Raw genomic sequence first — 15,339 nt, 5'->3', positions numbered from 1 at the left:
TCCCCTCCCTGTGGAGCTCCTCTTTTTCGTTGTTAAGAGCCTTGTTCTTCTCCTCAAAGGCCCGAATCTTTCTGGCCTGCTGCTCTGAAACCTGTTGGGTTTTCTGCAACTGCAGCTGGAGCTCTGGCAGGGCCTTCTCTGAAGCCTTGGTCCACTGGCTATTAGCTAATAGGGTTTTTCTGCAGCTCGAGGTATGGTTTTGGACGGTCTGTTTCTGTGCCTGAGTCTGGATCAGGAAGTCCAGGTCCAGAGCTCGCTTGAGAGTGCATCTCCATCGTCTTCTGCCTACTAGTCCAATCCTCCTCCCATCTCTTGTTGTCTTGTAGGTGGTCGAGGACCTCGGTCTCTTCTGTCTCCTCAGGGAGAGGAGGTAGGCAGGCTCTCTACCTTGCTTGTCTGCGGGCGGGCCTTACCCGGGAACCCTGCTGATAAGTCTATTGCTGGACACGCTTGCCTTTCTTCATATCACCTCTGTCCTGTCCGTGTCTCCTCCATCGTGCTGAGAAGTGAAATGCCTCTGTGTCTGTGGACACTGCACGAGTTCGGACATGACATGGTTCTTCATTGTGGCATCACACTGTGTGAGGTCACTGAGTTCCTTGACTGAAAGTTGACTGTTGACAGTGTGTCAACCAAATTGGTAAAAGTGGAACAAATGTGTGTGTGGGTTTATTTCATATCTACAAGAAGTGCAATGTGATTTAATATAATACCAGGTAGTAGTGAGTGTTTAGAAAGATAAGATTATATATATATATATATATATATATATATATATATATATATATATATATATATATATATATATATATATATATATATATATATATATATATCTTCTCTTTTCTCTTTCTTTCTCTATATATATATATATATATATATAATTGTTGGCAGTCGTTTGCCTCATGGCGATCACACCAACTAAAGGATACTGGGTGAAGGGAGCGTATGGGGAGAGGGGGGAGGAGAGGAAAGCGCAGAGAAAGAAAGAGCAAAAACAGAGCAGCAGAGATACTTGTGGTGAGAGGAGGAGTGGTTTGGGACTGAAGCCTCATAAAAAAGAACAATTTTGCAGCGGGTGAGGAAATAGGAGAGAGGCAGGGAGGCTGCTTGCAAAAAGGATTTTTGGTTAGAAACGTCGAAGGGGGAAAAATCTCCCAAAACCTATGAAATCATTTCAGCTTTGACTGCCCTTCTCACCTCTCTCTCTCTCTCTCTCTCACCCCTCTCTCTCTCTCTCTCTCTCTCTCTCTCACACACCCCTCTCTCTCTCTCTCTCTCTCTCTCTCACCCCTCTCTCTCTCTCTCTCTCTCTCTCTCTCTCTCACACACCCCTCTCTCTCTCTCTCTCTCTCTCTCTCTCTCACCCCTCTCTCTCTCTCTCTCTCTCTCTCTCACCCCTCTCTCTCCCCCTGTCCCTCTCTCTTTTTCCCTCTCCCTTTGTCCCTTCCCTCTGTCTTTCTTTCTTATTCTTTTTACGCACTATTCTTTATTTTGCATGTATAAAAGTTATTTTCTTATGCAGGTGACAATAAACTGAACACACACACACACACACACACACACGCGTGCACGTATAGGCCCGGCCAAGGAGCTCAGATGTTTCAAGAATGAGGAGATGCTATTAAGGAGAAACTCAGTTGGAACGCAGCTCTCTGAAAAAATGTGACCGTTCCATCACTTTTTCCGCCCCGCTACTGGACACATGACCGCTGGGTCCGTGTCCAAAACAACCCCCATGATGCACTGCGACTCAACCCCCATGATGCACTGCGACTCTATCTAGGCTGCTTCATCAGTCGCCTCCAATTCTATACAGAACTGTAGACAGGCCCGTAGCCGGGGTTTGAGAAATACCGAGGTCATTTTAGCGCGGCTTGGGGGGGGTTAGAAAGTTTTGTCCATTTAAAAGTAAAATGCTTCAATCTGGTGCACTTTGAGAGCAAAATTAAGAGGCTAGATCTATAAAGAACTACAGACATCATGTTAGATTAATATCCTCTTTACTGTGCTGTTGCTTTAAAATGATACAAAAAAAAATGTCTCCCCGTATAATATAATTTATATTCTGCATACAGGTCACATATGGCAGAATACTGCTCAATTAAATACAATGGCCCATCTACACAAACATCACTTACAGGCGAGTTACTTACCCATTCACTTCAATAGAACTGTCCCCAAAGTCTAGCCCCAATGCAAAATGTGAACGTTGTGGTGAGTTATGTCTCTTCCTTCTATATAGCACACAGAGAGGAAGCAAATTGTTGCATTTCTGATCAACTGTCATATATCATGTTATTTATGAGGGCTTTAAAACATCAATGACAGATGAATAGATCTGGGGGGCGGGGCTATTTTTCTAAAACAAAAATAATAATAAAAAAAAAGAATGAATACCGAGGTCATGACCTCTGACCTCGGTGTCCTCAATGGTAGCTACGGGCCTGACTGTAGAAGAAGTCGGGGAACAGTGGCATGCCCCGCCCCCGGGCTGCCAGGAAGTCGAGGGTTTAAACGTGACCTGGGGCTTTTATCATCTCTCTCTCTCCCATCCTCTCTGGCTCTGTGACCTTATTCATTGAATCTCATACACTTTCCTTTAGAGGTCAGAGGTCACAGATCAGCTGTCTTGCTCAAGGGCACTTTGGCTGCTTGTCTAAATGGGGATTGGACCGGCCTCATGACATCACCGTGCCACAGTGCCACTATTGGAGAACCTTGTATCTTCTGTTCAGGAACTAAGAAGAACCGCCATTAAAATGCTCTGCAAGTTGTGGCGAAATGTGGCCATACATACATTTATTATTTTAAGTGTAGATTTGTAGTATTTTAAGTGTAGATTGATGTTGCCAATTGGGATTACTTTTTTCCTTCACTTTTGGGAAATTGAAATGTTCTTCAGCTTGGGCTGTGTGTGTGTGTGTGTGTGTGTGTGTGTGTGTGTGTGTGTGTGTGTGTGTGTGTGTGTGTGCGTGTGCGTGCGTGTGTGTGTGTGTGTGTGTGTGTGTGTGTGTGTGTCTGTGTCTGTGTCTGTGTCTGTGTCTGTGTCTGTGTGTGTGTCTGTGTGTGTCTGTGTGTGTCTGTGTGACTGAGTGTGGATGAATTATGCAAGCAAAAATCAGATCTAAAGGCCCGGGAAGAAAGTGCATGCAAGATTGTAGAAAATAATTTTATTTCACTTTATCTAATGAAATACAAAAGTGAAAAAAGGCAGAGAGAAAAAATCTCATTCCATTTTATTGATATCATCATCATTATAAATATTATTACCATTATCATTGTTATGAGCTAAAATCAATTCTTTTGATTTGTGAAAAGAAAAAAAAAGAAAACAGTGAGCACCATCTGAATCATAGTTCATAAATAGCATTGTAATTCTGTGAGGAGAGCAAGAGTGTTTCAGAATAAAAGAAACCCAGCGTACTCTACTCCCTCTTGTACAGATCTAATTCACCACACACTGAATGTAAAGCGTACTCCCTCTTGTACAGATCTAATTCACCACACACTGAATGTAAACTGGGAACTTGAATGTAAAAAACATTTCCATCATTGTCACCTTATGCCTCTGTCCAGCAGGACTCCAAATGACAATGTACAACAGCAAAAAATGATCATCATAACTTTACTAGGAGAACAATAATAACAATAACCATAGTTATAACAACAATAATTATCCATAACAATGATAATAATTAAAAACAAAACAATTGCACCATATTGTTGGAAACTGTACCGCTCAATCAAACATTTGGACAAGCAGCTCTGCTCTTATTAGTTTGATTGATAATAAATGTACTGGAATGTTTTGAAAACTGTCATTTGTGAGCTAAAACATTTTGTTATATATATATTTTTTTTTCTCCGTCTGACTGCTTACACTGAAAGAAGAGTCTCCCCTCTGTAGGTTGCAGTTACATAGCTGCGTGAAGACATGACGGTGGCAAAAACCTCACGCGGGGCCGTCTTCATTCTACGACATTTTGACCGGGGTGCAACCTAAGGATCCTATAAGGAGCCCCACGTCAATTCTGCCAGTTTTGCACTGTCCAGGTCTGAAAAGTACCAACTAGTCACCGGCTGCTAGTAAAAGTTCCATCCATGCATATTTTGAAATATGTTACGTCTACATCAATCTATGCCAACACTGTGCATTAGGGCTACATGTATGCTGTGCGATTAAATTCAACCTCACCAGATACGCCCACAAGCAGGTGGGTAACAGTGCCTGAAGCTGGACACAGTCTCCATCTGGAGCCACTTGACCAAGTACCGGTCAGAAGGTCAGAAGGTCAGGCTTTAGCATTTAGGAGATGGGAGAGAATCCTCTTAGTGGTAGAGAAGAGAGAAACACGGGTGATTTTCCACGGCTGCACGTCAAAATCTCAGTGAAAACCACGGATTTCAGAGCAAAAAAGGTCATATTGCAATAATGAATTCCAGAGTAAAACTCGTCAAATGAAACCAACGGATTTTACAGCAAAACTAATAATGGAACCGTGAATTTCAGAGTAAAACGCCCAAACTGAAACGCAGAATTCAAAATAAAAGTTTATGGAGGGGGTTGGGGGGGGTTGGGTGAAAATATGAATCAGACAGCAGTTCAGCTGGAGTCGTCCAGTTAGAGGAGAGGAGGGATTCTGTTGTTGTTGTCGTCGTTGTTCTCTGGGACGTGAGAGAGGAGAGGCTGGAGGGAAGGGCCAAGAGAGATGTATTGATTTGCAACAGATGGGTGTCAAGTCAAGTCGTCGATGAAGAGGAGTCTCTCTGTATAAATTCCCTGCCTCCATCTCAGAACACAGAGCAGTACATGGAAAGAGTTAACATACAAATACACGTTTTCCTGATGCAGCTTCTAGTCGCTTTCTCTCTTTTTTTGTGGCGCATACAAACCACCCAAAACCCTGAAATACCATCCCCCCTTTCCAACTCTCCAATCGGTCTCTCCTCCTCTTTCTTTTCTCCCTCCCCCCCTTTTCCCCCCAGTGTCCCGGTCTTGGATCCACTTCACCGGTCCTCTCCCTCTCTCTCTCTCTCTCTCTCTCTCTCTCTCTCCCTCTCTCTCTCTCTGTCCCTCTGTGGCAGTCTGTCAATCATCCGACACACCTCCTCCGTCTCTACACCTTGTCCAGCAGAGATCTCTGGCAGTAGAGGAGGCGTCGAGGCGTGCCGTACTTCCGGAAGAACAACAGCGCTCCCAGAGTGACCACCACCAGCACCAACAGGAGGAGAGGGATGACCACGGCCGCCGGGCCCGCCCCGCCCTCCGATTCGTCCACCTCGATGATGATCACCTCCTCTTCCCGCCCGCCCCTCTTGGGCTCCTCGCCCTCGCAGCCCATCCACTCGCTGAGCACCGACTTGGGGTAGCCGGACTCCACCTTCATGTACTGGTTGTTGAACTTCCAGTACTTGTTGGCTTTGTAGAAGTATGTGTACGCTAAGGAGGAGCGAAATGGGAAGTTAGTCACCTTATTTAAAAAAAAAATTTAATAGTCGATGCTTGATTATAAAACACACAGTGACCTCAGTGACCTTATAGCACTGTCATTATGGGTATGACGGTGGTGCAACCAGAGCAATTGAGAGAGAGAGTGGCGTCAGCGGAGGACCAAAATGCGTGACTCATTAGCCAATGAACAGCCAGGAAGGGGTCTGGCGCTACTTTTGAATGCTAAAATAAAGCTGATAATGTACAATTTGATAAAAATAAAAAAACTCGAACTCGAGAGTAAAAAACTGGTCCATTGGAGTGAATGGAGATGTCGCGACTCTTCTATATACACGACTCTGGGTGCAACATGCTCCTGCCTTTGCAAACAGGTACTCATAATCAGAGTAGTACAGAACATCCTTACAGGAGAAAGACACCCTCAGATTTGCCTTACCTTGTTATATATCATCAATCTATAATATCATCTCAATAGATTCCAGGAGTCATTTTGTTCATTTTGTTTTAATTTTTTTTTTATTTTGTTTGTTGAGTCGCGCCCTTTACTCAAAACGCATGCCACGCAAAACGCATTCTCCAACTGTTTTTTTAGGCTTGGGTGTTTAAGCGTTTTAGGGTGGATTTTCCCTTTAAGCATATTATACCCCTCCCCCTTTTCCCCCTTACAACAGTTAGAACATGCTTGTGTACTGACTGAAACGCTTTCTTCAAAATGCTATACATACACGCATACACATTAGGGATGTCAATTTTCGGTTAATTTCACTTTCGATTAACCGACGCTAATAATCGATTAACCTATCGGTTAATTCATAATTTTTTAACACATTGACTGCCAGCCTTTTTTCAATGCTGTCGGTAGGTTCTGCCAGGTTTTTTTTTGAGGATTCTAGGCTCATTTTACAACAGCCGAGGATTCTTTTCTGTTAATACTTCGTGAACACCAATCATCTAAAAATAACTAATAGAATGTGTGCTTTCTCTGTCTAAAAGAGTTAGTTTGTAGAGTTAGTAGTTATGTAAGCATTAGCAGTTGAATACAGCATGGTTTCAGCGTGAGAAAAATTATTCAGAGATAAACGGCTTTTTGTGAAATTCGATAGAACAGTCACTTTAACCATTCATTTTTGGCATCAGTAAGACCTAAACAATAGTTTTGAACAGTAATTTCCTCCATAACAGCAGGAAACTCCCCTCTGCTCAACTCCTCCCTCCGTGGGCGTTCTTCTTGGCTGCAGCGCCATGTCACAAGCACTTTCCTACCTGTGCAAATGCACTTTCCCATACTCTCGACCTCTCAAATAAATTTCTGAATAGAAATTAAATTACTCTAAATTAGAGCGAAAAAGAAACAAAAAAGAATGGGTTGAAAATCCCATTCTAAAAGCCTTTTATGGCTGTTTCCAATTTGGTGCTATTTTGCAAGGCAAAATGACCTGCTGCACCACAAGCTTGTCACAGTCTCACTGCCCCGCTGCCGCTGTGCGGCTGTGCCTGGCCGCTCCCCGAGGAAGCCCGGCTGGACTCGCCCGCCTCCCGGAGCCCTGGCCGAGAGCTCCGATGAAGCCCCTGCGACTCTGGTCATATTTACGCTGCGTGCCTCAAAGTGTGCTCCATCCGCAATCCACCATGCAAGTTTGCAATCCCCCACAGCCAGGACCCAGGCGAAAGCGAAAGCGTTTTCGCCCCATCCATTTTCATGATAATGGCTTCCATGCTGCTGTCTTGGCTTGCTTGGCTCTCAATAGTCTGAGCACCGTCTCCACTCAGTGGGTCGGCGGAATGGATTGCACACGCCCGGCGGCTCTAACACTATAATAGGAGATGCAAAAGGGCCAGATCAACGATCCACCGTCAAAAAAAAAAAATCGTTTTTTTTTTACGTGTAAACACGTCGTTGGCAGTCAACAGCTGGATATTGAAAACGTGTTAACACGTCGTTGGCAGTCAATGTGTTAATATTAAAAAAAAATAAAAAAATAAAAAAAATGTCTATTTACTCAATGAGCTCATGCCCAAACAAGGCGTGTCTATTTAGATGCTGAAATGTTAATGCTTTTTGTGTTAGAATTATGCCTTTATTTTTTGTTGGCTTTGCTGAAATTTATAAGTTTATTGCCACATTTTGATCAGGTAATCATTCCAAAATCATTCTGGCTCTTATATGGATGACAAGGAAATATATTTTTGAGAGCTTTATTTCCTGTTTATGTAAACATTACAGGAAATAAAGCTCTCAAAAATATATTTCCTTGTCATCCATATAAGAGCCAGAATGATTTTGGAATGATTACCTGATCAAAATGTGGCAATAAACTTATAAAATTCAGCAAAGCCAACAAAAAATAAAGGCATAATTCTAACACAAAAAGCATTAACATTTCAGCATCTAAATAGACACGCCTTGTTTGGGCATGAGCTCATTGAGTAAATAGACAAAAAAAAAAAAAAAAAAAAATTAATATTAACTGATAGACCGACAGCAATAACCGAACAACGACGTTAGCGACGGTTAATCGATTAACGGTTAACCGTTGACATCCCTAATACACATGCATACAATAAGAAAAGGTGAAAAGAAGAAGTATTGCTAAGCAAGAGTTGGTAAAGCAACCAATAAAGCATGAGTCGCCATGCGTCACCGGAATTACAGTGACAGTTGGAAACGCGTCTTTGACCAATCAGACTGCTCGGCTGAAACCACTCATCGTATATATATATATAAAAACAAGTGAGACACAAATTTGGAATGTAGCACTTAGGCGTTTCATAGGAGAGGAACACTCACATCCGTCTTCACTCATGATGGTAGCTTTGATGTTGTCTGGTGCGCCGCTCCACGTGCTGATGGGCTTGGGGTAGTCTCTGTCCACGGTGCGAGTCTGCTCGTTGAAACGGAAGTACCTGCAAAATACCAGAAAGAAGAAGCGACATCAAAGGAATGAAATGAATAAAATGGGTGTAATATGCAGGGATATTTAAACGTTTATGTGGCCACGGTATCCATTCTTCGGTTGAAATGGGATAAAGATAAAAAGGGCAGAATATGAGTCACATGAATGAAATGCCCCATGCTAACTGTACAGCAGCATGGGCATAGAGAAGTATGGAGAGAATGTACTGTAGCAGGTTATGACAGGCCTGCACAGCTGTGCTATCACACTATCCCACTAAGCACAAACTAACTTTGTTTTGAATCTTTGTGTTTTTGTTCTCCCTCCCCCCCCCTTACGTGTGAAGGGAGGGGTGAGAGCTCGTGGGTAATGTCCTTGTTTGCTAACCGCGTAAGTGTTCTATCTTATCCCCCCCTCCCCCAATGTGTTTTTCTGGAAGTTAAATATGAGGAAAAAACAACAACTATGTTTTGACGTTTCAAGAGAAACAGATATAATCGGCGCATGTTGCTGCAGGAATGCGTTCGCAGTACATCGCGTCACTCATCTACTGTGTGCGATATGAGCACTGTCGTGTTTTTTCACCCTAGTACCCAACTCTTTCCCCCACAAGTACAATTTAAAGTATTGGTGACTGATTCAGGAACATATCAACAGCTTATGTAGGGGCGTAAGTATATATTTGGCATGTTACAAGGGCAACAGAACTTATACTGCAAGTGGACAATGAACGATACCCAATAGACAGTGAGTGGACTCAACAAAATGTATATATGTATATGTATGTATGTATATATGTATATATATAATGTAAGTTCCCTGCTAGTATTCGGGAGAGCGAGGTCCATCCTGGACAGAAGATGGACTCACTTAGTGCCTCTGAAGAAGTACGTCTGTCCTGTTGGCGTGTAGAAGAGAGCAGCGTCCATCTTGTCTTTGGGTAGACCGGTGCCCAGGTCTTTCAGGCTCTTAGGAGAGTCCTTCTCCATGCTGGACTCACTGAAGACCCAGTACCTGTCACCTGGAGAAAAGAGGAGAGAGGTTGATAGTTAGAAAGGATGAGGATAAGAAAACTAGAGGAAGGAATGAGGAGAAGGGAGGTCAGATATTGAGGTTCAGAAGCAAGGACCAGTCGTTAACACACGACTCAATCTGGGAACCCAGAGTCTCATCAGTCTGACGACTAATAAGACTCTGGGACAGATGGACGATATTTCTGGGTTTCCGATGTAGAACGGATGTCCGTGTCAAGACTTTCTCTTGTCTCTTGCGGTCATTGTTTCCAGTCCGATTGACGCGAGAATGGAGTTGGAGTTGATGGATTTTAGGTGTTTTAGATCCAGACGGCATTTCAGCTCATTTCTATAAACAGATAACCGCATATGAGACATTGTTAGACTGTAAACGATGACGGAAGCGGAAGTCTTGGCGCGCCATGTCCGCTCTACAACCGGAAACACCAAAATATCGTCCGTCTGTCCCAGACTCTTATTAGTCAGATCATTAGACTGGGTAGTCAGATGGCCAGCGATGACGTAATCGTCCCATATCTGGTTGAAATCTAATCTCAAAGACAACCTACCCTTGAAGAAGACAAACTTCCCATCGTCCCTCTCATAGGCTGCGTTGATGTTTGAAGGCAGGCCCCTCCAGAAGTGACCAATGGGCATGGGGTAGCCTGGCAACACCTTGTTGTTACGCACACGCCAAAGCCACTTGTCCTGCAAACACATCATGCTTGGAGTTAGATTGGAGCTACAATAGACCTTATTCCCGACCAATTTTGAACTCATGTCACACTTGGGGCGGGAAAGCGAGATCATACAAACGTCGGGAATTGGCCATTATTTCACCGATTCTCCACTCAAAAATGTCTTCGATAGCAATGAATCTCAATAATCTGGAGGGATAGGTTCATGTTTTAAGGTGATTTGACCCACATAGATACGAATGAATTGAAATAATGCTAAAGTTGAACAATTCTTCAGTTTGCTGGGGACACCTGGAATGCCCTCAAGGACCTCTGGTGGTGTCCTGTGGTGTCATGTTGAAACCCGTGAACCAGTGAAATAGAGCCGGATCATTCAAAGCTTATTCGATGAATTTCGGAGGATATTTTTAGTGAAGTGCCTGCGTGTGAGGACCAGTGTCTCCACATGCGTCGGAAATACCTTAAACACAAACATCTCCCCTCGGAGGACGGCGATGGTGTCAAAGTGTCCCTCACAGACGTCTGGGCCGTGGTCGGGCCTGTCGGGGGTGGAGGGCTTGGTGGGTCGAGGGGGAGGAGGGGGCGCTCCAGACTTGGTTCCTGGGGGGAAAGATTGAGGGAGAGAGGTGAGAAATATTACTTTAAAAGAAAAAGCAGGAGACATATTTTTTTTTAAACAACACCATTGTGTGCTCGTCAGCATCATGTGGGTTTGTAAACGGCAACAACTGAACACCAAAACCAATTAAATATAAATTGGACACAGAATCTCGACACCCCGTTGGGTGTCGCAAGAGCATTCCAAGGCATTGCCACAACATTCAACAGAGATTTCCATGGCAATGTTTCAGGAATATCAGCGCAGACATGTTTGGTCCACCACAAAATGTCCAATTCTTCTAGGTCGAGTCACCAACCGTAGATTGTTTGGATTCCTCTGCGGTCGTCGTCGGGAAGCTCGAAGTTTTCAGTGTCCATCCACTGGTAGAAGGGCGCCATGATGGCGGACGGGTTGTTGGAGTGCTCCAGACCCAGAGCGTGACCCAACTCGTGGACCGCTACCAGGAACACATCATTACCTAGAGAGAGATTAGATATGATCATTAAGAGACGAAGGGAGGAAAAGCAAAGCGCTGCTACACATTAGAGAAGACAGAGAGAGTAAGAGGAAAATTGCAGAGCTTCAAGACAGACAGTTACAAAAGTACAAGAGTACTGTGCAGACCAGAGTCTAGACATCGTCAAGGCAACAGTATGATTAGGACAATTACAGGTTTCCAGCAACATAATGAAAACACTCTCGGATGTCTTAAGTGTCTTGAAATCCCTGCCCGTCCCTTCCCAGCTGGACCGTTCCCTCTCCCCCTTCTCTTACCTCCCTGGTCGACGTTTCCGGTGGTCCAGGGTTCGGCGAGGTCAAAGTGCGTGTCTCCCCCGATGCCGTGGCCGGGGAAGTAGGCGTGAGCCAGGAAGCCGCCCTCGCCGTCGAACGGCGTGCTGTCGCCGTGGAAGCCCTCGGAGAAGGAGAGCATGATGTCTGCGAACTTGTCCACCTTGTCCCGGATCTGGCTGTAGGGGATCTCTCTGAAGGTGAGGGGGATCGCGCTCTCCCACACCCTGAAGGCCTTGCGGATCGCCTCGTACGTGGCGCGCTCCCCGATCTTAGGGGTGTAGTTCTGTATGCTTTGGTAGAGGATGGAGAAATCGGAAATAAATATTGGAATTGGGGGAAAGGATAGGCGTGTAGTATGTGCGATCCAGCACATAGATCAAGGCCATTTTCCTTTACTACAAGAGATCAACTCATGTCCATGGCAAAAATCATCAACCAACAAAACCATCTTAACTCTTTAGTCTTGTATTCAGTCTAAGATCTAACAGACTCTTATAGTGTCAATGTGTTGAAACAAAGCAGAATATGGCCGAGTATTCCACTATTATCAAGAAAATTACACTTTTAAGTCAAGGAAATTCTTGAAGCAATATCATTTCTCATTGGAACATTATCTCACCCCACTGGAATACTTTTTTTCTCAATTGTTTTAAGAAGAACATGATTTTAAGGGTAAATACTAGATATTGATGATATGATATGATAATGATGGATATTTTTTGCAGTGTTACTCTGTGTTACTGTGTTATTGGTCGAGTCTTCATCAGAGCAATCTTACATGAATATATGATTACTACATAAAAAAAGTAAAATAGCTAGGTTAATGTCTATGTCATTTTGGACTCCCTGATACAATATTAGGTGCTCTGGCTGGCTGCTGTTTAGTTAAAAGGGTATTTCATTTGCATACTGTAGAGGATAGTTATCCTCAAACTTGCACAAACCTGTACTTATACAATTGTATTAGTAAAAGCAAAGTGTTGGTGCATTGAGCGCGTCTCCTCACCTGAAGGTCACCTCGGTTTTGTCCCACTTCAGACCCTGGACGGCGTATCTCTTCTTCCTCAGGTTGCTCTTCAGCCCCGGGCCAAACTTATCTGCTACACCACACCGCGGCCGGCTCATCGCCCTGGCAACAGCAAGATAAACATCCCAATTCCAAACTGTGTACAAGATTCTGACTTCCTCGAAATAAACACTTTTTTTTTGTTTTGTTGCTCTTTTGTCGTCTCCAGTAAATCACCGTTAATTCCACTTGCAGCTCACTTCAAGTCTTCACTTGCATGCAGGGGAGAAACTATTTGAATCCTTTATTTATTTAGGTTACAGTAAATCCCTCAATTTACGGGACACTTTTATTATTTCACCAGCCTACGTGTAGAAATGCCTCCAAATGCTGGGTGGCTGGTAGAGTGGACATACTTGCACGGTATCTCCGAAACAACATCACCATGATTTGGAAAGCAAACGGCTGTGTCTGTGTTTGAGTTTGTGTTTGTCCAAACTTTCCTCTCAGCCAGCACTCACTCTTTTGTTTTGGAGTCCATGGTGCCGGTCACCGTCAGGCCGTAAAACCTCTGCATGTTTGCTATGGCGTCGGCCATGAGTTGGACTGAGCGCATAGCCTGGGCTCTGCCATCACCTGGAGGCAGGTAGCCATACTGCTGCAGCCAAGCCTGCAAGAGAGAGAGAGGGAGGACCAAAAAAGAGTTTGATTATGTTTATGATAGATAAGACACCTAACAGCCCAGTTAGATTATTGCTAACTAACAGTGTTGGGCAAGTTACTTTCAAAATGTAATATACTACATATTACTAGTTACTTTCATTTGAAAGTAATACGTTACTTTACAATATTACTCTCTGTGTAGAGTAACTCATTACTTATAACACTACTTTTGCATTACTTTCACCAAAATAACAGCAGTAGCAGAATGACATCACCGCCCCGGGAATCATCCCGAAAAAATAATTGATACGATCTTCAAGTCAGTGTCAACAATCCAAAATCCTAAATGTTATCCTTTTCCTTTGTTATTGTCATCTATAGTGGCTATTTGCATAAAACCACACAATTTGATTAGGAAATTATTGTATATTTATTTAAATATGTGCTTTGATTAAAAAAAATAAAGAAAATAACTCAATTTGTAACTTGTGTTACTTGACAGAGTAACTGGTATAATATTACTGAAATCATATTGTAATGAGTTATATTAGAGTTACTGCTAAAAGTAATATATTACATATGTTACTTTTGTCACTTCGCACAGCTGAACACAGTTTAGAAGCTATAACTCTGCCTGAGAGAATTTCATTGGTGTTGAGTGTTTTAATATCAGCGGTCTTTTTAGTCTGCCAAGAAATGTTTGGGAGGGAAACACTGCTGTGGGACTATGTTTATCCCAAAATCAGCCTTCCAAACCAACTAGTCCCCCCATGCATGCATAATGAGCAAAAAATGTGCCAATGCAAAATGCAAAATATAATCTCTTCCACTGGCATATGGATATACAAAATATCATATACAAATCTCATCAACTGAACTACCAAAGATGCGATAATGCATACTGTCTGAACACAACCATCATTATTAAATATTATATACAATTAATACATATTTAGACTCTTGTATACAGTATTTTTTGAGTTTTCTTCCAAAAAAAGATTTCCCCCATCTGAAAAAGTGACACCCACTATTACAAAACTGCCGGTATCACAAAACAAAAACTTTTTTTTAAGGATTATATATGAAGTCCGTGTGTAGTGTCGAGGTAAAACCACTCGCCTACCACCACGGAGACCCGGGTTCAATTCCCGATATCCGTACTTCCGGCTTGGTCAGATGTTCCTACAGACACAAGTGGCCATGTTTGCAGGTGCGAGGCCGGTGGGGTAATGAGTCCTGGTCACTACACTAGTGCCTCCTCTGGTGAGTCCTGGTCACTGCACTAGTGCCTCCTCTGGTGGTTGGTCTGTTCGGGGGGTGGAGGGGAACTATAGTGGGGAATAGCGTGATCCTCCCACGCACTACTACGTCCTGAACTCCTCGCTGTCAGGTGAAAAGAAGCTGCTGGCAGCTGCACATGTGTCGGAGCAAGCATGTGCTAGCCTACAACTCTCCGCAGATCGGCAGAGGGGGTGCAGGGATGCAAACTCACCAGAGTGAAAAAGGTGACAGATATCAAGGCCGACACAAAGCCACTCAAAATCATTCAATTAAGTGCCCTATTTTGGGATCAAAAAGGTGACTAGTTTGCATCCCTGGGGTGGAGCAACAAAAAAAGGAAGTCCTTGGTTGATAAATTGTTAATATTTTCACAGACTCCATCATCATCAATTTTTTTTATTGTACGCCCCAGCAGTGATTGGAAACAGGTGTTCATCTGTTAAAATATAAAGATCATACTATAAGAGACAGACATTTGGCAGCAGACATTTGGAGTTTGACAGTACAGTACATCATTATCCAAAGCTTTCTCTTCTTCTTTCTCTGTGAGTGACTCTGTCGTCTCACAGTCAGACATCATACATCAACACAGGAACTGTCTGAAAACATCTTAGTCAATGGGTTCAGCATACATACTGGCCTCAGACATCATGCATCAACACAGGAACCAACTGAAAACATCTTAGTCAATGGGTTCAGCATACATACTGGCCTCAGACATCATACATCAACACAGGAACCGCCTGAAAACATCTTAGTCAATGGGTTCACCATACATACTAGCCTCAGACATCATACATCAACACAGGAACCAACTAAAAACATCTTAGTCAATGGGTTCACCATACATACTAGCCTCAGACATCATACATCAACACAGGAACCAACTAAAAACATCTTAGTCAATGGGTTCACCATACATACTAGCCTCAGACA

At 43.3% G+C, this 15,339-nt stretch overlaps 1 protein-coding gene across 1 annotated transcript in view; it reads right to left on the bottom strand.

The window, feature by feature from the left end:
* Positions 1–3,158: 3,158 nt before the first annotated feature.
* mmp14a (matrix metallopeptidase 14a (membrane-inserted)) overlaps positions 3,159–15,339 on the bottom strand; it is a 23,369-nt gene continuing 11,188 nt past the window's right edge. Inside the window, exons 2-10 of the mRNA XM_083640685.1 lie at positions 12,981–13,129; positions 12,460–12,582; positions 11,436–11,743; positions 10,978–11,139; positions 10,521–10,660; positions 9,932–10,070; positions 9,220–9,370; positions 8,244–8,359; positions 3,159–5,443 (exon numbers count right to left, since the gene is read on the bottom strand). Coding sequence (XP_083496811.1) covers positions 5,121–5,443; positions 8,244–8,359; positions 9,220–9,370; positions 9,932–10,070; positions 10,521–10,660; positions 10,978–11,139; positions 11,436–11,743; positions 12,460–12,582; positions 12,981–13,129 — 1,611 coding nt within the window. The 3' untranslated portion in view covers positions 3,159–5,120. The remainder of the gene's footprint in view (positions 5,444–8,243; positions 8,360–9,219; positions 9,371–9,931; positions 10,071–10,520; positions 10,661–10,977; positions 11,140–11,435; positions 11,744–12,459; positions 12,583–12,980; positions 13,130–15,339) is intronic.

This window comes from Poromitra crassiceps (genome assembly GCF_964638095.1).
Source record: "Poromitra crassiceps genome assembly, chromosome: 7".
NCBI lineage: Eukaryota > Metazoa > Chordata > Actinopteri > Beryciformes > Melamphaidae > Poromitra > Poromitra crassiceps.
The sequence above is the reverse complement of the archived record's forward strand: the minus strand, read 5'-3'. Positions and strand labels throughout refer to the sequence as shown.